Raw genomic sequence first — 22,711 nt, forward strand, 5'->3', positions numbered from 1 at the left:
CGAAGTCGTAAGACTTAACGACGCGTGGGAGTAAAGTGAGTCTGTTCCTAGATCACTCTGAAGTCACCCTTCAAGAGTGTGCTTTCCTCGAATTTTCAATGTTAAATGATGTGAGACGATAATATTGCGTCGACTGTTTTATTATTTAACTTTACCGAAGTCCTTGAGATAAATTCTTTTTTAAGATTATCCATTTATATCTAAATGATATTATACGTTAGATAAGAAAAAGCATTGTTTTATATAAGAATAGACTTAGTTTTACGTTCTTATCGAATAAACGAGTTTTCGATAAAGCGGAGACTTATTTACAGGAATACCCTATGATCGACGCATAAAATGGCTGACCCTCGGATAAGAATAAGATAAAACACGTTTTATGTATTAGTTCCAAAAGGAGTCTTGTTTAAAATTATATAAACGTGTGTGTGTTAGTCGGTGAAAAAAAAACAGATGTTTTTGAATAATTTGATAAAAACAAAGTTCAACGATCTTTGTGTCTCATTCGTATGTTTTATCATTATTCTCATGTTGTAAAAATTGTTTTCTGCTTTTTCTCATTCGATAATAGTGGGTATAAGTGCACCTATACGATATATCCTAAGGTGAAAATGGAGGCTAATATCTGGCAAAAGTTACGGTCTCGGAGAACGTACTTGTCGAGTAAAATAATGACCTCTAAGAAGGAAAAGCAAGAATAAGTTGCTGCTAGGTATGAAATAATACCGCTAATGTATCTTTATAACAGAACGGAATAACGTTTTATTATGAGCAGGGTTTCTTTCATGGTCGGCCGGCATTCTATTTATTCGCATTTCGAGACACGTTGCAATTATGTGCGGTATTATCGGGTTCCCCTCTGGGAATTCTTAAATTTTCAAATCTAAAATTTTAGACGATATGAAACTACGACGTAACGTGTAATTGAAATTTTAGTTTTTAAAGATTACATCATTGAACTGATTTTTTGATAAAATTAAGAGACGTCCCCGAAAGTTCTTATATTATTTTAATTATTAAATATAATCAAATGAAATATTCTATTTACATACATATATCGATTATTTCATAACAAGATGAAAAGGTAACAAAAATAACGACATATGTTTCGTAGGAAGCCAAAATAGTTTAATATTCGAGGAATGCGTCTAAATGTTTACGTCGAACGTATTTCGAAAATATCAACATATGCATTATGTAAATATGTCATTCCATGAAAGATTTTAGATTTGATAGAAACTTATTCACCATTTACTTTTTCTAAATACTCTTAAGTTTAACTTCGGAATCCTATGGACATTTCGGTACTGTACTGTAGTGTAATTAATTTTTGTTCTAAATTTTCAAGCGCACAAAGAAAGAGTTACTTTAACAACAAAGAAAAAGAAAAAGGAAGAGACTGGCGTAATACGATGAAGGAAGAATAGAAGAGGACGAAGAAGGAACAGGACAAAAAAAGAAAAAAAAAAAGAAAAAAGAAGGCAAAAGTGGAAGGAACATCGTCGAATAGTACGACGAGGAGAAGAGGAAGTTACAAGAGGAAGAGGAGAAAGAAGGAAGGAAAACTGAAAAAGAACTTAATATGGTAGTACGGTAGTTACGTGCTAGTATTAGTAGTGGTGGTGGTGCCCGCAGCTAACCTGCACACGTTTCTAAAGCGAACTAATTTCCTTTATTTCGTCTGGCATAATTACGTTAACCTGTGACGCTCGTTCGTTACATTCGCGTAGTACTCCGAACAGTTACGAAAAGAAGAAGATAAAGAAGGATAGTTTCTTACTGTATATCTTGTTTTTTTTGCTTTTGTTTTTCCTTTTTTCCCCCCTTTTTTGTTTCTTTACGTAGGTAAAAGTCAAACCAGGAAACGTTAAGAGAGGCGACAATTATTCCACTATAAATACGAGATATATGTATGTGTGTGTGTTTGTAAACGATAGATTATTCTAAAGGTTCAATATAAAAATATAAAATAGTAATAATAAGGATATAATAGTAATAATAATAATAATAATAATAATAATAATAATAATAATAATAATAATAATAATAATAATAATCATAATAATAATAAAAATTAATAATCATAATAATCATAATAATAATAATGACCATTAATAATAATAATAATTATTATTATTATTATTATTATTATTATATTTTCGTTTATTTATCTTATTATATTATTTCGTTTAATTATCGTATTATAACAATATGATGAGTAATAGGTTGCTTGTGTCCTTTAGCATGGAGAAAACGTTGAACGAAGTTCGAAACACGAAACAGAGAAAAAGAAGAAAAGAGAATCTAAAATCGAGAGTCGAGTCGAATGTCTGCGATGTCGCAAATACCGTCGGGAATGCTCGCCGCGTTATATCGATCGTCTTTCTTTTTCGTTCGTTTCACGTCCGGCAGAATGATAATATTGACTGCAGGAAGTTTACCGCGACAGACACACGAAAGAGAAAGAGAAAGAGAAAGAGAAAGATAGAGGAGGAGAGGCAGGGGGAAGTAGTAGTAGGGAGTGAGGGAATAGGACTCCTCGGTATTCCGTATCAGGTTTTGCGAATCTCGTCGTACGTTCTCTCCCCCCATATTTCCCTCCAACCCTTATACTCTTCTCTATTCCTTTCTCTCCCCTAACCCCATCCATCCTCTCTTTCTTACTCTACAGCTTTTTCTTAGTACGAGAGGAGAGGTCGCACGCATCGTAACTCGCATAGTACTTTTCTTTCTACGTTCTACATTTCTACACACCAATATATATATATATATATATATATATATATATATATATATATATATATATTTTTTTTTTTCTATCTCTCTTCACAAAGCGCGTTTCATTTGTTGTCCTCGTTCATCGTAATGTTTTTTCTTTTTGCCTTTATTCTTCTCGTTCATTCCTTCTACTATTTTCCTTCTTTGTCTCTCTCTTTCTCTCTCTCTCTCTCTCTCTCTCTTTCTCACTCTCTTTCTCGTTCTTTCGTCTCTCTTCTTGTTGTTTGTTGTTACTTTTCTTCTCTCTCTTTATCCTTTTTTATTTTTGTTTTCTTGTCTTTTTTCTTTTTCTTTTCTCTTTTTCTTCTTTTTTTTTCTTTTTTTTTTAGAACGGAGACGACGCTGCAAGCCGGAGATGTATAAATTCTTTTTGCAGAGAAGGATTTCAAAGGGCGGAAAAGGTACTATGCGTTCTTTTACCCATGCGAGATATCCCACCTTTTCTTTTTTCTTTTGTTATTTGGGGAATTCAAAGAAAAATACAATTCAGTGTTTAATTTGCATTTTTAATTAGCTTTTACCGTCTTCTCGCTTCTTTAATTATACATATGTACATATGTGTATGCGTGTACATGCGTATGTGTTAAAGTACATAGGCATACAATCGTTTTCATTATTTCCGAAATAATTTTCATGATTTTATTTTTCGTATCGTTAATTTCTTTATTTTTGCAATTCATTTGGAATATTAAAGTAAGAAGTGGACGAAAGAAAAGGAAAATACGTGAAGAATACGTCGCGTCTCTCGTTGATACTATTTTCAGTTATTTACTTTCTCGGACTTCAGCAAACCATACTGAAAATATTCTTCCTCGAAGAGAGTTATTCGACGAAAGCTCGAACTTTGATCTCGGTCGTTAAGTTTCTCGTGAGAAAACGCGTAAGTAAATATTCTGGTAATTCGAAGCGGCTAGGATACAAACAAAATGATGATTTCTACGGAGAAATATTCGGTGGAAGTGTAAAATATTATTTCTGGTAATCTCTCCATTCATCCTCTCTTCAAAACAAAGAGAGAGAGAGAGAGAGAGAGAGAGAGAGAAATAAGTGACAATGAACGAATATTTCAAGGATATTTTACACATGTATATAAGATAGATGAAATATATGTTATCTTATTTAATAACGTAAATTATTATCGATACAGGTATTTAGTTTCATTCGTAGGAGATAATATTATTTTTGAAAATCGACGAAGCAATTCGATCGAATTCACGTTACGTTGAAAAGAGAACACACCACTCTCGATGATAAATTTTACAAACGTTTATCAGTCGCGATTAATCGAACGTTCGCCAATTCGTGTTCGTTTTAGAGGCCGTTTACCTCTAGGATTATGGTAGCTCTACTAACCAGTCGACAGTCCGCTAAATTACGGATCCGATGTCTCATGTAGATAAAGTTTTTGCATAAACTCTATTTAACATAGTATCGACTGTAATCGCGAACGGACACGCACGAGTACTCGTGAGGATTAAGGTTTATGGTTGGTGAGCTTTTGCGGATAAAACCGACGCTTACAACAAGCTTTTACAATAACGTAATCTATCGAAGTTTAATGTAAAAGATATGCTATTGGTATGATGTCAACAATCATATGATAGTTTATCGTGGATTTTAAATAACATAATGTTTCGTAATGTAATATCCCGACAAACTTGAAAATAAGCGGGAATTATAAACGCAAAGACGAACTTTAACGACGGTTTATCTGAGATCTCGTTCATTGTCTTCTTTCAGTAACGTAATAACGATTCTCGATCGAACGAGGTGAGAATAGATAAGCGACGAGTTTATCGCAAATTGACGATATTTCACAATGAGGCCCATGATATACGATGGATTTCTCGTTTATACTCTAAAGTTTAGCCGTTACCATAGGTTACGTGGTTTTAGATACTTACGAAAAAAGAACATGAGGTACAAAATTCATTCGAAGCTCAATCAGAAGGAATGAGAGAGAGAGTGAAAAAGAGAGAGAGAGAATTCGTGAAGATTTCTCTCTTCTCCATTCATTGCTCTTACTTCGTTTTTATACTTTATAGCTGGAACGTATAATACGTGAATGAGAGAGATGGGGAGAGAAACAGGAAGAGAGAGAGAGAGAGAGAGAGAGAAAGACAGAGAGAGAGAAAGAGAGAAAGACAGAGAGAGAGAGAGAGAGAGAGAAAAAAACAGAGAGAAAGAGAGAGAGAGAGAGAGAGAGAGAGAAAGAGAGAAAAATGTCATTAGAACTTTTTTACTCGTGTAAATCCTCAACGCGCCGATTTGACTTTCCTCGGAAACATCATTCGAATCTGGAATTAAGATTTATAGAGGGAAAAAAAATGCGTATGAGAGAAACTCGAGATATCTCGGAAATTTATTTTCACGAGAGCCATCATATCTCTGGAATATTACTTATCATTTAATCGTACATACCTATACCCACACATCATATTTCCGGATACGATAATACATTTGCATGCATTCGTTATAAAAGAGATCGACGTAATCACACGCACGAAAGAGCAGTGCTTTTAATACGCAAAACAAATATCGTTAAAATGACTTTTCGTTAATCGATTCCCCGTCGGTAGCAGTTTTCGATTAATCATCTTAATTAATTCCACTAATAGGGAGAGAATCGGAAGGGAACTTTAATTATCGTTTTATAATACCACTATGTTATTTTTTATTCGTTTTAAAGATCTAATTAATAACAAAATACATACATATGTTAATGTAAGAAGATGAAGATATATATATATATATATATATATATATATATATATCATCAAGTAAGAGTTTAATCTTGATAAGTGTCTCAATAGATAGTACGTATGGCCACGAGGTGGTTTTCCAAAAGTGTCATGCGCGGATTGTACAGTAAGTATCAAATTTCGCTGACACCGGGAGATTCGAGATTTAACGCTTGGAGAAATTTGCTGGCTGCCAGATTGGAGCGATGGTGTCTCAAAAGTTTCCTCTCGCGTCTGCTTTAACAAGTAGGTTGCTGCTCGAATGGAGGTCAGGTGTCGGAATCGAGTTCCCGGTGAGATACATAGCTGTGAAGTATCTAAGTGTTGAAGAGCCGCAATAAATCTCAGCCGGTACTAAGACAATATTCCATGCGGTGGAAAAGAGAAAATGAAAGAAAGAAAAGGTGGAAAAGAAGAAGCAAAGAGAGAGAGAGAGAGAGAGAGAGAGATAAGAGGGGAAAAAAAGAGAAAACGAAGCTGCTCTCGCGAGTCTCGTACAACTTTGAGAATTTGAGTGCGAATAAAAGGGATTACCTTTGCACCGACACTTTGAAACCCGCTGGTTTAAGACGTAGGTTATATGGCGAAGTCTGAACGAATGGTCTATCTATCTCACTCACTCACTCTCTCTCTCTCTCTCCCTTTCTATCTCTCCCCCTTTTCTCTACGGCTTTTACCTTCGCTTCTCACCCTTCTAAGGAGAAGCATCTTATGTAAATTCGACGGTATGCGAGCACTGTCATTCGGACTTTCATGTCTCTTCTTTGTGGAAAGCGACGACCCAGTTTCTCATCTTAACTCTTACCACTAACATCACTACCATCACCAATACGTGTTCTACCTCTGCTGTCTTTTTAGCCAACACCGAGCCGCCCTTAAAAACATTCTACGCGCGACTTTTAGTTAAAACAGAGGCTGGTATCCTTTCAACGGATGATTTAATAACCACTTTGAATAATTTTTCGATCTTATTTGGTTAAATATGAAAGAAGAAATTTTTTCTTCCGCATTTCCTACATCTACGAAAGATTTCGAATTTCTTTAGGACAATTTGAAATCGTAAGTATCTACGTAGATTCATATATTCTTTTCATTTTCTATATGCCTATACTCTCGAGTATCGTAGTACATTACATTCGAATTACGCCATCAATTCAATCTTTTTATTTAAGATTGTTAATTATTTTTGATTTTATAATGATTCACGTAAACATAATTAGACATAATACTTGATCGATTTTGACGAACAATACATTTTAAAGATGAAGATTTATGCTACAACGTGATTTTTTCGAATTTATGAACAAGATTTTTTTATTTATTTTTTTTTTTTTGGGGGAAAAATCGTTTTAGAAAATGGTGTTTTTTTCGAGAATAGTACACGTATATAGATAAAGCTTTTTGATTGACGAACTTTTAACTGATATTGATAGTTGAAACAATTTTCTTTTGTATTCCGGTGAGTAAACATCGAAATTCTCTCTTTTCAAATGGTTAAGATTAAAAAATTAATACTTCCGGTGATTTTATTATTATTTAAACAATGTAGAATGTACACGGAGTAAAATAAACTAAATAAATGTTTAAACAATAGTGCATTTTTTTTAAACAATACGTAACACGAGACATGCGTTAAATATAAAATAAGTTTTATTTAATATTTCAATACAGTTAAATTTTGAACTCGGAGTCGTTACCTTTAATTGATATCAATAAAAACAAACGTTTGTTCGACTTTGATTGTTACCGAATCAGTTCTCTTTTGCATTCCGGCGAGTAAACGTCGAAATTGTTCCTTCCGGATATAATTGAGAGATATTTATATAATATTACATAAAATCGCAAAGTGTCGAATTTCAAATATTTAAATAATATTACATAAAATCGCGAATAACAAACTCGCCTATATTTTCTTCATCATCTTTAGACAGGACGCACATCGTATAATTATCAACAAAGACTTAAAGTAAGTATATTTTAATATTAAACATTTCTTTAATAATTTATACAATTGTTTATTGTAACAATTACATTCATAATTTTGGTTTTGTTTCTCTGTTTTCAGATATCATTGCAATCGTGCGCGAAGCAATGGAGTCGAGCGTTAGTATCGCTAAAATAAAAATCGAAAAGTCGCGAAGTAGAAGTGTTTGCTCGTTCGCGTTTAACGATTTAAACAAGTGAACTTGTATGGATTGCGTGCAATGCAGTCGTTAGAGTCAGTATTTGTTCACAAAGTTTTTACTTTTTTAACAGACTGTATTTCTAAAAGATAGTAGTGTTTCGCGAATTAACTTCAGTGACCGTCCGTTAAAAAATAACTACAACGTTTTAGAGTCAGTGGATCACTGAAGAGAATTTCAACTAACTTCGATGGCGACCTATTTCATTTTCAACTATCTATGAATCATCTACCCTCGAATTCGTTATAAATTGCGGACGAGTATTTTGGAGCCATTGCAGAATTTCTTAAGTAGTACGTGAAATTTTAAATATCTCTGATCACTCAATCATGTCGAGGACGAAAGGTCTAAATCGGCACGGTTGATTGGTTGTGATTAATTAATAGAAGAGCATTCAGAGTGACCACTGAATGACTTTATTTCAGGATTTACTCGTGAATAGTTTTTTATTTTTTGATTTATTAAATTAGGATAGGACCTTCTTGTTTCATATACATTTATAATTATTTGCACTTTAAAAAATATTAATGAATATGCACGAGTTTTAATAAATAACGAGCAAGAAAATATTTCCTATAGATCACAAGCGAAACTGCATGATTTTCTTGTAATAATCATAATAAACGCTTCTAAGAAGGAACGTCTAAGGATTTTTTATTATATGTTTAGATAAGATTTAATGAAATATTTAATCAACTTTGTTGATAAAAGAAAAGTTTCATTGAAGTCATTGCTTTTGAAAGAAAAAAGTCGAATAGAGTCATTGTTTTTGGAAGAGAAAAATAGAGCAGAGTCATTATTTTTGAAAGAGAATAGTAGAGTAGAGTCATTGCTTTTGAAAGAGAAAAGTCGAGTAGAGTCATTGCTTTTGAAAGAGAATAGTCGAGTATAATCGTTGCTAAAAAAACAAAGAGCTTGTAGAATCACAGTTTGTACTGTGAACATAGAACAAGTTAATCAATTTTTAGCTCTGGATTTTCAGGAATTAACATATTCCTAATAATAATATCCGATTCTCTCGAAAATTTAATCAGTAATCAGTTTCTATCCAAAGAAATAAGATCCTTATTTTCCAGGTGTATTAGGGTGTAGAGTTTCTTTCTATATATTAAAATTTGTAATTAAATTTTGTTATTACATTTTTCGAATAAGAATCAATTAGGGTACGAAGCAAAGAAGAGACCTCCACAAATTGTGGCTCAAAAGGGCAACTATTGAGTTATTTCCGAAGGTTCACGAAAACCTTTCGAGAGTGACTTATAGTCATATTTTTATTTTACCATGTTGTCATTCGAAATGCTCTTATGGTGATGTGTGTAAGGGTAGATTTGAAACACTGAGATGATATAACATTCTCTGGTTTCACTTTATCACGCGTAAGCGAATAGGATTATTTTATATTTTATACATTTGTATTATTAAAGCTGAGTCATAAATTTTTCACTTTTTTCTTTTCTAGATTTCAATAAAATTCGTAATTTTATTTTACTGAAATCAAATTCTGTATTAAAATCAAGTATTAAATTGTTAATTTTTTTCTTTTCTAAAGTTCAATTAAATTCGTAATTTTATTCTTATAAAATCAAATTCTATATTAATGTCATAACTACGAAATGTATAAGATATGGCAAATGTGAATACCACTGAAAGTGCATTGAACCAAGATGCACACGAAGCTGAAACGAGCACACAAGATAGTGTGTCAAGGTATCACTTTGCTCCGTCTACGCGAATAGGATTATTTGATATTTTGCATTTTTATTATTAAACTCGAGTCGTATTTTTTCACTTTTTTCTTTTTTTTAAGGTTAAATTAAATTAAATTCATACTATTATATTTCATAAGTAGTACATTTCGTAATTCTATAAAATAAAGTTCTCTTAAAATCATAGTAATGAAACGTGTAAGATATGGCAATTGTAGGGGTCATTGAAACTGCACTGAATAAAACTGCACATGAAAGTGCAACAAGCAGACTGGGATGTGTGCCAAACTCTTCTTTTGCCACGTGTTACGGGGAAAAAAAAATATTTGTTTAGATTAGGATGAAAAATTTTTCACTTTCTTTTTCTCTTTCGAAAATATATATTTTCTCTTAAAAATAAATTCAAAATTTTATCTTTCATAAGTAATACGCACATACACAAACACATATATCTTTCTTCTTTTCTTATTTTTTTTATTTTCTATAAAATCAAGTTCTATTAGAGTTATTATATTAGAGTATTTAAAAATCACTAAACGAATGGGAAATGATAATTGTGATAAACACAGTAACTGCGTTGACGGAAGGTAAATTTAAATATATACTATGTCCTTCACTTGTATCACATTACAGGATGATTAAAGATCAAAAATCTTTCATTTTCAATATAGATTTCGAAATATATTAGGAGTTATGAATATTTGAAAATTACATTTATAGGAACATAGACTTACTCGTGATAAATATAGATTAAGGAAAGGATGATTATAAAATTTATATCAGGTCAGTCCAAAAGTTTGTGCGCATTTTGCTACATACATATATGCTACTAATGCGCACGAACTTTTGGACTGACCTAATAGATACAAGAAATAGATCTTACTATTGAATTAAAATCGACTGTGTAGAATAGATATAGGTTTAAATTTTTGTAAGGGAGGATATAAAAGTTTTCTAATGCAATTAAAATAGAATCATCGTCAGCTCGTGGGTCTCTAGACGCAGCAACCTCCATGTGGTGAGACCTAGATTGTAATTATATGCGATGTAGTCGAATCTGATATGATTCCGATTGTACCGAGCACATAGTTGCATATAATAGTTTAAATAATTATTCTAAATGAATTATTTTAGTATTTCTTGTGTATGGGCCTTTCAGAGGGGCCTTGGGTGGGTTTTTTTTTTCTTCCAAAATCAAGTTTGATTTCATTACTCTGATTTCATTCGGGTGGAACGATCTTCGAAATATCATTTTTAGTTTTATATTTTTCAAGCGAGCGCGCCTTCTGGGTTTCTTTTGTTTTCTTCTTCTACTTCTCTTCTTCTACTTCTCTTTTTTTCTTACTCTTTTCTTCTGTTCCAAGCTAGATTATCGAGAGATAGATCATCGAGAGAATAAATCACAAGAGAGGAGGGATGGTCGACCAGGTTTCAATATGTCGGCGTGGATTCGATGTATCGTTTAGGGGTTCGGTTCGTTATCATGGGATTAGATTTTTACACGGAAGCTTATGGAACCTCTCCGCATTATATGCGGGGGGGGGTTAGATCTCCTCTCTTTTGTACGCATAGGATAGGATAGAGAACATCCGCGTGCGTGTTGGCAGGTATAGACGTGAGTATTCGCGAACGCGATTAAGTTCTATCGTGGACTTTGTTTTATTGCACGATATTCGGAAAGCACGTACGGTCATGCTTAATAATGGTGATTGAACCTTCCAAAGTTGCAACGATTCTGCTATCCGTATAAGCGGGGACTGACTCTCCTTCAGTTAGTATTGGTAAAATCAATTTTTTGTAAGTGGCATGTCAATCCGGTATCGCAGATTTTAGAATAGATTGTCAGTCCGTTTTTGAATGTTCCAAAAATAGCAATTTTCACGTAGTGAGACCATGTCGAAATCCTTATCTAGATTATATTTCAGTACATTCCCAATATCTTTTTTTTATTTCTAACAAAAATTAAAGTACTTCGATTTTACAATGGTAATCATTTGTCAGTAAATAAATAGTTTAGATAGTAGTTCTGATTAGTAAAATTATTACTAGAACAATTTCTTAGGGGAATGTACTGAATTTCAGAATTCAAGATATAATAATTTACGCTTGATAATAATATTAAATGCGGTTTAGCTATCTATATAAGTTCAACTAGAAATAAAGTCTATAATATTGTACAATTAAGAAATAGTTTTCGATTAATCTATCTTCAGAGAAGTATAATTTAACATATAGTTTTTTCTTGCTTTTGTCAGATGTATTATTATTTTTATTAGGTAGAAAAATTTCTATCACATATTAACTTGTTTGTTAGATGTAACCTACACCAACTTATTCAACGATGCAATAAACACATAATGGGAACAGTGTTTTCCTATTGCGCTTGTAGTTCATATTTTGTAGTTCATATATTGTCGCTAAAGTCACATATGTTACGAGCGGAAGATTGTGAACAGCCTTAAAGAAAAGAATTGTTCGATGATTCAACGAAATACGAAAAGAAAATATAAACACGTTTGGTACGATGAGAGAGATACATCCAATAGGATCAACTAGAAAGCAGCATCGAGATTAAGGAGGAACAGAGAAGGAAGAAAAACGATGACGAATCGTAGAGAAGCAGCCGGGAGTATAATTCGAAAAAGATTTCTACGACCATAAATCGTAAGATTCGATAAGATCGGAAATTCTCTTTGGCCCATACGCGGATATTTCTCGTTTCTTTTGCTGAACGCAGCACGAATGAATTCTCTCTCTTTCTTTCTTTCGACACCTGCTAGCATTGGTTGAAAGGAAGGGAATGAGAGAGAAAAAGAGAAAGAGAGAGAGAGAGAGAGAGAGAGAGAGAGAGAAAGAACATGTGCAGGTACAACACCTGCTCGAAAATATTGCCGATCGTATCGCACCATGTCACGCGAACCAAAGCAAGATTTTTATTAAACATTAGAGCGACGAGTCCTCCTTTTTTTCCTTTTTTCTTTCTTTCTATTTTTTTTTTCAATCTTCTTTTTGCAACGAACACAACAGAGGGTTGAAAAAGTTCGTGCGAAATCGACGAAAAATTAGGATAGTACGTTGCCGAGCTAACTTCTCGCGTTCTTATCTAACACGCTGGTCAATTACCACTGAAGTGTCTGATAAGGATTCTAGAACTAATTATAGGGGTCGAGGAGTCGAAAATTAACGTGAATTGCTCGCTGACGACATACCAAGGGCCATCTTTTTATGGCTGTCCCTTTTGTTGTATATTTTTCGCTTGCGTGGCGACATCCGTTCAGAAAGAGAGAAAAAGAGATAGAGATGTACTTAAAGAGTTCCTCTCTATTTCTTTTTCTCTATCGTAACTTGTAGAATTTCACCCTCCTCAAACGAACTTTCACTTTTCGTCGAACGCTTTCCTTTATTTTCTTCCCCCTTTTTCGCACCAGCCATCTCACCCTCTCTCATTCTCAAAGATCTTTCGACTGATGGCTAATAGGATATAAACGATTTTATTATCTTAATTTCGACGTTGATACGACAAATATGATTGGAAGACATCATTTTCTGTTCGAAATGAATTATTTTCATATATATATGTATGTATTTTTAAGAATACGAGTATAAATGTTTAATTGTAAGTAATATATTTATATTTATCCTACGAGTTTAATTAACCATCATAAAAACCAGCTTCTATTGGAAAAAAAAGAAAAAAAAGAAAAAAAAGAAAAAATGCAAGTTCATGAAGGTTCAAATTAAAGTCAAATCTACATAGTCGACCTTCGCAGACGCATTAATTACGCCGCGGAAAGAAAAGTAACGTAGCGCGAACAATCTCTGAAAGAAAGCAGCCGCGAACCGGAAGCGATGAAAGAGAAAGTGCAGAAGAAATAAAGAAAGAGAGAGTAGCTTTTCTCTGTGAAAAGTGTGTGTGAGAGAGAAAGAGAGAAAGAAAGAGAGAATGAGAAAAGGAGTTCGGATTCGTTGCGACAGACGGAAAGTTTAACGCGGGCAATGAGAGGAGAAGAAGAAGTTGTAGTAGAAGAAGAAGAAGAAGAAGAAGAAGAAGAAGTAGTAATAGTAGAAGAAGAAGAAGAAGAAAAAGAAGAAAGGGTGATGGGATGGGAGTATGAGGTGAGGTTGAGGGTTGTGCAAATTGAAGCTGGGATTAAGACGTCGGCCGAGATTAAGGTTTCCATGTTGATTCATTTAAATAGTTCTCCTGGCAGGGTACGGAAAGACAAAGGCATATTTGCAACGAGAATCGCAGCATGTTCGACGTAAAGAAAGGAGGAAGGGAATGTTCAGTGGTTGCACGGACTTGGGGGTAACTTTAACCTTCGAAAAAGAAAATTCGAGGTTGTCCGAGACACTAACAGTTTTATCAATTACAACGTACGTTCTCTTTATATCATATCAACATTTTTTATTTTCAATTTATAATGTTATTAAATAAAATTTTATAATTAATAAAATAGTTCATTTGAATTTATGGAACTGATATAATTACGAATTATCAATTAAGTTTTTCATGATAATGATTGAATAAATTCATTTTATGATTTATTTTTATTTATCATGTTATATCTATTATTATTTAATCATTAACATATTATTATTTTATATAATCAATTTCGATTTTTATTTATCTATATAAAAAGAATATATATTTTATAAATTGACAGGATAAAGATCTGAATATAAGAGATATATAACTTAGTAAACGCTAAAGGTCCTAAGAGATATCATTTATCGACGAATCGAAGAAACGACGCAATATGTGTATACTTGTTTGTTTGTGTGTATCAAGAGCAATTTACAGGTATCGTCATGTAATATGAAAACTGAAAGAAAGAGCTCGTGATACGACGTTTGAAGTCGATTGAGTAAACAGGGAAAATTCCTTCCGAAGGTAAAAAGGGAGAAAGCGTTGAAAAGAGTGCCGGATACAGACAGGCATAGTCGACGAACAAAGAGTACGCGTTAGGAGAATGAAGAAGGAAGAAGAAGAAGAAGAAGAAGAAGAACGGCTATCGTGTTTCGGTAGTGTTAGGCGATAAATCTTTGGTTGAGTCTTATCGTCGTGCACCATAATTCTAACGTCACGGCCATCTTCGTGTAAAACATGACAATGCCGTTCCTGATATTTTCCAAAGAAAGTGCAGCGAGGAGTTTTTTATATCCTGCGCTACGAGTAGTTCGTCCGTAAAGATTTTTAACTTCATGTAAAGTTACCTTTTCATATTTCGTTCCCATCATTTCCTTGTTTCTCTTTCTTGTTTCTTTTTTTTTCCCCTTTATTTTTTTTTTGTTTCACCTTTTCCTTTTTACTTTTAATTTTAATTCCTAGTCTTTTAATGATAGTTCAACACATGAATTATCTCTTTTAGATACTCCATAATTAGGTTGTTTGAAACTTTCACCGAATTATTTAACTACAAACAAATCTAATCAATACATAAAGGATATACATACATATCTAACAGTAAATATTAGTAGAAACGAATAAGAGATTTTTATTATACAGAAAAGAGAGACGTATAATTACGATCCTTTGGTATCGTACTTACACATAAATTAACGTAAAAGGTATATATACTTTGTGAAAGGAATGAAGTTCGAATCTCTGGTAAAGTTTAACGAAAATTCGAAGAGTGGAATTCGTGAAAATTTCCTGAATACTACTACCAGGGATTCTCGAGCACGTCGTTGATAGTTGTTTTCGGACGAGGCAGTCGTTAGCAGTCTTAAGAGAAAAAAGGATAATACGACCAGAATTGGAAGAAATAGAACTAAAGGGAAAAAAGAGAGAAAAGAAAGGATAAGGATGATACGAGAAAAGAGAAATCTCTCTCTCTCTCTCTCTCTCTCTTTCTCTCTCTATTTTTCTCTCTCTCTCTCCCTCTTTCTCTCTCTATTTCTCTCTCTCTCCCTCTTTTTATTTTTCCTTTTCTTTCTTTCTCTATCAAGCAACGAGTGTTCTTTTAGCTCCGTTGCCTCAGCAACAGAGTACCTTCCGTCTCGCTGACCCGCTGTTTCCGGTGACACGGATGGTCCTTCCTTTCTACGTCATTCCACCGACAAGAGACTGGAACACGTATCTTAAGAAGTGGACGATGGGACCAACAAGAAGAGGGAGAGAAAGACAGAGAGAGAGAGAGAGAGAGAGAGAGAGAGAGAGAAAGAGAGAGAGAGAGAGAGAAGAAAAAAGAAAGAGGAAAGTAGGGGGAGGGGAGAAGAAGAGAGGCAAAGGACGATGCGCCTATTGTCCAGGACTCGATCGGAATAGAATTCAAGAGAAGTAAATCCACCGTTGATCTCTGGGATTCGCTCTCTTGAGCAAGATTCGATCTCAACACGAACGTCGTCCTACCACCATCTTTGCGTGTTCGTTCTATTCGAAAGAAATAGAATTCCTTTTCGTTTTTCTTTCGTTTCTTTTTCTCTTTCTTTTCTTTTCTTTTCTTTTCTTCTTTTCTCTTTTCTTTTTTTTCTCTTTTTTTTCTTTTCTTTTTTTTTTTTTATCTATTTCTCTCTTACGTGAAACAGAGTTTAAGTTCAGAGGTCGAGCTCGAAATTATCGGTGAATGCTTTTAAAATGTCGTCGGAGTACGTTTTACATGTGTACTTGTTCAAATAATCTTGTTTCGATGTTTTTCTGTCGATGGAATAAAAGAGAATAACGATTTTTGTTAAAATAGAAGAAGATGCTAAACTATTTAAAAGTATGATCCGACACGGTGCGAGGCTTTTTGTGTTTTTTTCTCGTTCTAAAAGTGAAAGAAGGAAAATATATATATATTTATTTATCGATCATTTCTTTTTTTTCTTTCTTTATAACACGGATTTTGTATATTATTAAGAAGTGTATAGATATCAGAAATCAAAAATTTATATACATAAATGATTTCCAATTTTTTAATTTCTGTGAATGATGTAATATGAAAAAAAAAGTATTATTTTTTTTTTTGTTTGACACTATTAAAGTTCTCAAGAAAAAAAGAACTTTAAATAATCCTCATTTATGAAAGGTGAATTGGATTGAATTAGATAAGGGTAGAAATTGCCTGCATATATGTAGAAAAAGATAAAAAAAAGGAGAGGATATCGTTCGTAGCTAAAGTTTCGATGAGAAACTTAAAAATAATACCTTCAGTAAGAGCAGCCCATTCATGTGCCATTAAGCGAAAGGGGATATAATCGGGTAGTAAAATTTCACACCGGGCTACTTAGCGGTGAATAGAAACGCGTTCGAAGAAATGGTAAAGAGATAAAATAAAAGGTCAGACTAATTCAAAATTTCGTTCGCATTACTGACGAGAATCAACTGATATTCTCGTGATGGTAACTCGAAAGAGAAAGGAAAAAAGAGAAAGATGATTAAGGAAAGAAATAGAAATATATAGACTCGAAGAAAATACCGTTTGACATTCTAAATATTTTATAAGTTCACCTTATTTGAATTATAGCATCTTTAGATGTATATATCTTCTCTGTCTGTCTCTCTCTCTCTTCCTCTCCCTCTCTCTGTTCCTCTCTTTTTCTTTCTCTTTCTCTTTCACTTGCATATTATTTTCACTTTAAGTTCTTTCTATGAAAGTGTACATCATTCACGGTATAATGTTCTCCTTCGTCTACGGACAATTGATTTAATTCGCTTTTTAATCGAACAAAAGGATCAAAGAAACATTACGTCGATTTATTTTCGACTATTTAATCAAACACTTCGTCGACTGATAATCAAAATTTATTTCATATATCCAATATATAATAAATATTATTGAAAATTTTCTTTTTAAAAGAGATAATTATAGATAAAAAAAAATATAAAAAATGACCGAATAACTAATACACGTTTTTCGTTCAAGAGAAATTACGATAGAAGAAAAAAATTTATAATTGAAAGGAAGAGTTCGTATCTAGTTTTATTTTTCTTTCTCTTTTTTTTTTGTTTTTCGAAGATTATACAGACATTACGGTGATGCATCGAACACGAGAAACGATACGCGTCGAAATTCTGCTTGAGTTTCCATCGGCGGAAATTCGTAGAGAAGGTCGATTAACTCACCTGGTCACGGTTGGCGTGGAAGCTACCCCGGGGGATCGTGCCGGATAACTTCGTGGACTTCCCGACATCAAGTACTCTGCAACATGCACCAAATCGTTCGCCGTTAATACTACGCTACGTAAAGTGAAATTCGTCGTCGATTGAGGGGACGCGTTTGCCTTTCCCTCTGACTTTGCGAACTTCTCTCGGAGTTCTCTCTCTCTCTCTCTCTCTCTCTCTCTCTCTTATTCTGTGTGTACGTGAGAATGTAATTCGAGAAAAAAGTTTAAGCAGAACGTTCTTATAAATTCTAATGTCATTCATGTATAACGATTTTTGTTGGGTGGTGTTCCTTTCAAATTAAATAATATTTCTTTTCTCGATCATAGCATTTTATATAAATTATTTTTCACCCTCGTTGGATTAATTTTGTATTAATAATGAGATTATAAAAATTTCATTTTTTTGAATCAAACTATTTCGATTTTTATAGCGCTTGAAAATGATATTTAATAGTTCGTAAAAGTTTAAGGATCTTTATGAAAAATTTTGATATCGATCACTGATCCAAATTCATATCTTCTTCGTTTCTAAAATCAGTTCTAAGTAATCCTTCGTTTCTTCGAACTTACAAAGACGACGACTATGACTACCATTACACGGGGAAGTCGACGTAACTATTTGCGTTTCGTTATTCCTCTCTCTCTCTCTCTCTCTCTCTCTCTCTCTCTCTTTCTCTTTCCTCCACTCTCTTTCTCTCTCCCTCTCCCTCTACCTCTTCTCGTGCGTATATGTATGTATAAGCTTGGGTCTACCGGCTCGAAACGTCATGCATATTCTAGCTGATGGGACGTCGCGAACTACCTTCCTTTTATCTGTATAGTTAATGAGATCATGACTAATGTAACCGGCACTGACGTTCCTCTCTCTCTCTCTCTTACTCTCTCTCTCTCTCTCTCTCTTACTCTCTCTCTCTCTCTTACTCTCTCTCCCTCTCTCTCTTACTCTCTCTCTCTCTCTCTCTCTCTCTTACTCTCTCTCTCTCTCTTACTCTCTCTCTCTCTCTCTCTCTTACTCTCTCTCTCTTTCTCTATTTCTATCTCTATATTTCTCTATCTTTCTCTTTTTCTCTATCGACCCCGTAGCTTTCGAAACCCTCTGCTGCCTGCTTTTTTTCCAGCTGAAAAAAGAGGGACAAATTGTCGAAACTTTTCACGAGTAACGACGACGACTTTACTCTCCCCCTACCATCACCTCCCTTTTCCTCCTGTTCTTTGAGAAAGCTAGACGAGAACGTATCGATCAACTTTTGGCCTCGCCTAATATTAAAGAATTTCTTCCTGTCAGATCATATGATCGATGCGATTCCTTCGGAAATACGAGGGATCTCTTCTTTATCCTGCGAAAGAAGCACTTAGAGAGACTATCTCTCTCTCTCTCTCTCTCTCTCTCTCTCTCTCTCTCTCTCTTTCTCTATCTATCTATCTATCTATCTAGCTTCTTCATCGTATATATATATATATATATATATATATATATATATATATATATATATATATATATTGAACAAATTTATGTATCTTTCCATTTGATTGCAGAATTCCTTTTGTTATTAAGAACAAAAATACTACGATCTTGAAAGACGATTAATATTTTTTTCTCTTTCCACTCTTTTCTTTTCGAAAATTCGCTCGCGTCGAGGCGTGACAAAAGAAACGAACATTTTGTTACGAGAACGCGAAATGCTTTTTCTAGTGTATAATCTCCACTTACAATAGTGTAAGGCTCCCTCTCTGACTGTTGGTGACAGCATAATCTCCCTTTTCCCTATCTCTCTCTCTCTCTCTCTTTCTCTCTCTCTTTATAGATGTACCTATATATACTTCACAGTCTCTTTCAACGCGTAGATTATACGGATAAAACATTAGAATTTCATCAACAAGTTCGGAGAATATCTCTAGGAAAAGCAGACTCGTGCAAAGACTCTTTATAAATTCAAACGAACGATAATAATAACTTCTGTGTTCTCCGTTAAACGAGAGAAAGAGAATAAATTTGAAAGGGGGATTTTAAATCGAGTTGAAAAAATAGAAACTCGGCACGTGACATAAAGAGAGAGAGAGAGAGAGAGAGAGAGAGAGAGAGAAAGAGAGAAAGAGATAGAGATGTTATTCGTTCCGCGAACTTCTCTTCATTCGCCCGTTTCTTTGGTAATTTGTCATTGTCTACAACTTCGAAGATCGTTTCTTCGTTCCTCATACTCCCTTCGAAGATAAAGTATGACTTACTACTGTGCCGTAAAGGATGCAGTATGCTCGTGTTTCGGCCACTTTTTCTTCCCGCAGATTTCGAAAATCTCGACGATGTCGATTTCTTCGAGAAAGAGAGGAGTGTCTCTTGGATTTTATTCTATTGTATTTTGTCGAATAAATGACGATGAACGATGCGTTCGTATGCGAAAAATAAATCCTCTATCTATCTAAAATTCGAACGTTAGATAAATACTTCCTTTCTTTCTTTTCTTTTATTTGTTTTTTTCTCTTTTTTTTCTTTTTTTAGAATTCGATTAGATAAAATATTTAAATATTATATGTATTCGTACGTCTGTGTATGTTGTAATTATTTTTCTTTTATGTAAAAATTTAACCAGAAAATCGACATGAACTGGTTAATCAATCGAAAAAAATAGAAAACTATGTATTTTTATTATACTTTTTACTTTGATGATCAGTTTATCATCATTTTCGTTCAATATCAATATTTGATACAATCAGAGTTCTTGTTGACAAGGCGGTAGCCACTGTTTTCGACTACAAAGCGATCGTTTCCGAGAAACACGAAGGGACTGCCGACAGATTCCAACATAGAGTAACAGTGCCATAGTCTTTGTCATTTCAAGCATACAAATTGACAGCTGTCAGACGCAAATGACATGGCGACCGTACTTAAGCTCAGTACACACAATATATATATATATATATATATATATATATATATATATATATATATTATGTATATATATAATATCCTATGGTTACGGTAATTTTCTAAATATGATTTTCTTGAACTTGTTTCAATCGATATGTACCGATCAGCGATAATATCAATGTTTCTTTTTCTGTTATTTTCTTCTTTTTTAAGAAAAATATCAAGATTGACAACTGTGAAATCTTCTTGAAGCTAATAGAAACATTTCATTTTTTTCTGTATAAATTTTTAATTTAATTTCAATAATTAACCTTTCACAATATATTATAATTATCGGATTTTAATTTCGATGGAATTTTTTTTTTTTCTAGATTTCAATCATACAATCTTCGTAACAACAACGAAAAAATATAGTTTTTCTATGATGCAAGTTTTATACGAGAAATTCCAATTACAGAAGCTACTTGCATTTTCTTCGCTGACCATAAACTGACGTCTGTCAAATGCGATTCGATACTGTTTGACACATGCGAATGTAGCGAGCTGTCCTGTCGATAAGCGCAGACAGACTGAGAGAAACAAAAAGAGAGAGAAAGAGAGAGAAAGAGAGAGAGAGAGAAAGAGAGAGAGAGAGAGAAATAGAGAGAGAAAGAAAGAGAAAGAGCTTCTATAGCAAAGAGTCAGAAAAACGAAGACAGACATTTGTTTCGTCTTCGTAGTCATGGTGATAACACGAAGAAGATGCCTACTGGTGATCTACTCGAAAAGAAAGAGGCTTTGGAAAAAAGGCACTCTGAAATTCAGGAGACATTTCTCTTACAGCTACTAACCACAAATACACACACATATATACATACACATATACATACAGATATTCACCTGTAAAGAAACGAAACGATTCTTTCTCTCTCTCTCTCTCTCTCTCTCTCTCTCTCTCTCTCTTTACTTTTTCTTTTTTGCTTTCTCTATGTAACACGCTCTTACTTCGTGTGCTCTCGTTCGATTTCACCTACCCAGAAAGAGAGAGTGAGAGAGAAAGAGAGAAAAAGAGAGAGAGAGAGAGAGAGAGAGGCCGTTAACGTTTTAGAGATATGAGGGAGTGAACACACCCCTTCGTCGTGTCGCCTGTCCCATGGGAGCGCATTACCGGAAAAGCAAAATAAACCCCTCGAATATCCACGTAGCTTCGAAACATCCTCGGCTCTCTGTCTGTCTGTCTCTCTCTCTCTCTCTCTCTCTCTCTCTCTCTCTCTCTCTCTCTGTTTCTCTTTCTATGTCGATAGGAATATACGTATATATATATATATATATATATATATATATATATATATATATATATATATATATGTATGTATATATATATATCGTGCATGAATGTGGAAAGGAATTTCTCGAGAGCGTTTCTTCTCCGGTTATCTTGCATAATTGAACTCGGTGGTGCTTCGATAAGTTTGCGTTTCGGTGACAAGGGTAAGGTATTATCTTTTTGCTAGTTTGTTATTTTTGTTCAAAGTTGACTTTTGAAAAAGATGTCTGTTTTAATCGTACCTATGTATAACACCATAACAAATAATGATTTTAAGTACATAATGATTTCATATATTCGTCCAAGGTCTTTCTATTTTCTTGATAAGATTTATTTAAGTAACTTCGATATTTCCGAATGAAAAAATTTATTTTTACAATTATGTGTTGTTACAAAATAAATCAACTAATACAAAATAGATAAAAATCGTAAAGATTCAATCGTGTTTAAAAGAAAAAAAAAATAAATAAATAAAATATATAAAAAAGAAAAAGAACGAAGTTATTCATGAAATACGAAGTGGTTGTTCCACGACAAACATAATGTACAATGGGATTTATATTTCATGGAAAGAGTTTCCTTGGATTGAAAGAAAGAGAAAGAAAGAGAGAGAGAGAGAGAGGGGGGGGAGGGAAAGAAAGCAATTTCGAGAAAATCTCAAATACCAATGATTTTCGTTCGAACTGCAGACGTTCATGGTAGGTTAAGTAAAACGATTGGGTTCACGGACCGAGTCCTTTCGAAAAAAGTATCATTACCAACTAATGACAGGAAAATAAAAAAAGATAGGAAGAACAAGTAGGTCAACGCTCGATGATACGACTTCCGTATTCGAGCGAAGCTTTGAACTACCTTTACCTATGTATATTTTTGGTTTACCAAGCTCGTGTGTTCCTCTGTTACACAAAGAGGACGACGACGATGATGAGTAAACACACTACACACATATGTATATACATGGTTATAAAGAGAGAGATTGACCAGGCTTCCTTTTCTCTCAAAGCATATACGTAGGTAAGCGAAAAGCTCCGTGCGATGAT

General features: G+C 33.7%; 1 protein-coding gene across 8 annotated transcripts in view; it reads right to left on the reverse strand.

Annotated features, from left to right (window-relative positions):
• LOC124423046 (teneurin-a) overlaps window positions 1-22,711 on the reverse strand; it is a 483,434-nt gene that overhangs the window by 173,966 nt on the left and 286,757 nt on the right. For all 8 annotated transcript variants that reach the window (XM_046960318.1, XM_046960315.1, XM_046960317.1 and 5 more), the window contains one exon: window positions 17,459-17,534. In XM_046960318.1, coding sequence (XP_046816274.1) covers window positions 17,459-17,534 — 76 coding nt within the window. The remainder of the gene's footprint in view (window positions 1-17,458; window positions 17,535-22,711) is intronic.

This window comes from Vespa crabro, chromosome 3, assembly GCF_910589235.1.
Source record: "Vespa crabro chromosome 3, iyVesCrab1.2, whole genome shotgun sequence".
NCBI lineage: Eukaryota > Metazoa > Arthropoda > Insecta > Hymenoptera > Vespidae > Vespa > Vespa crabro.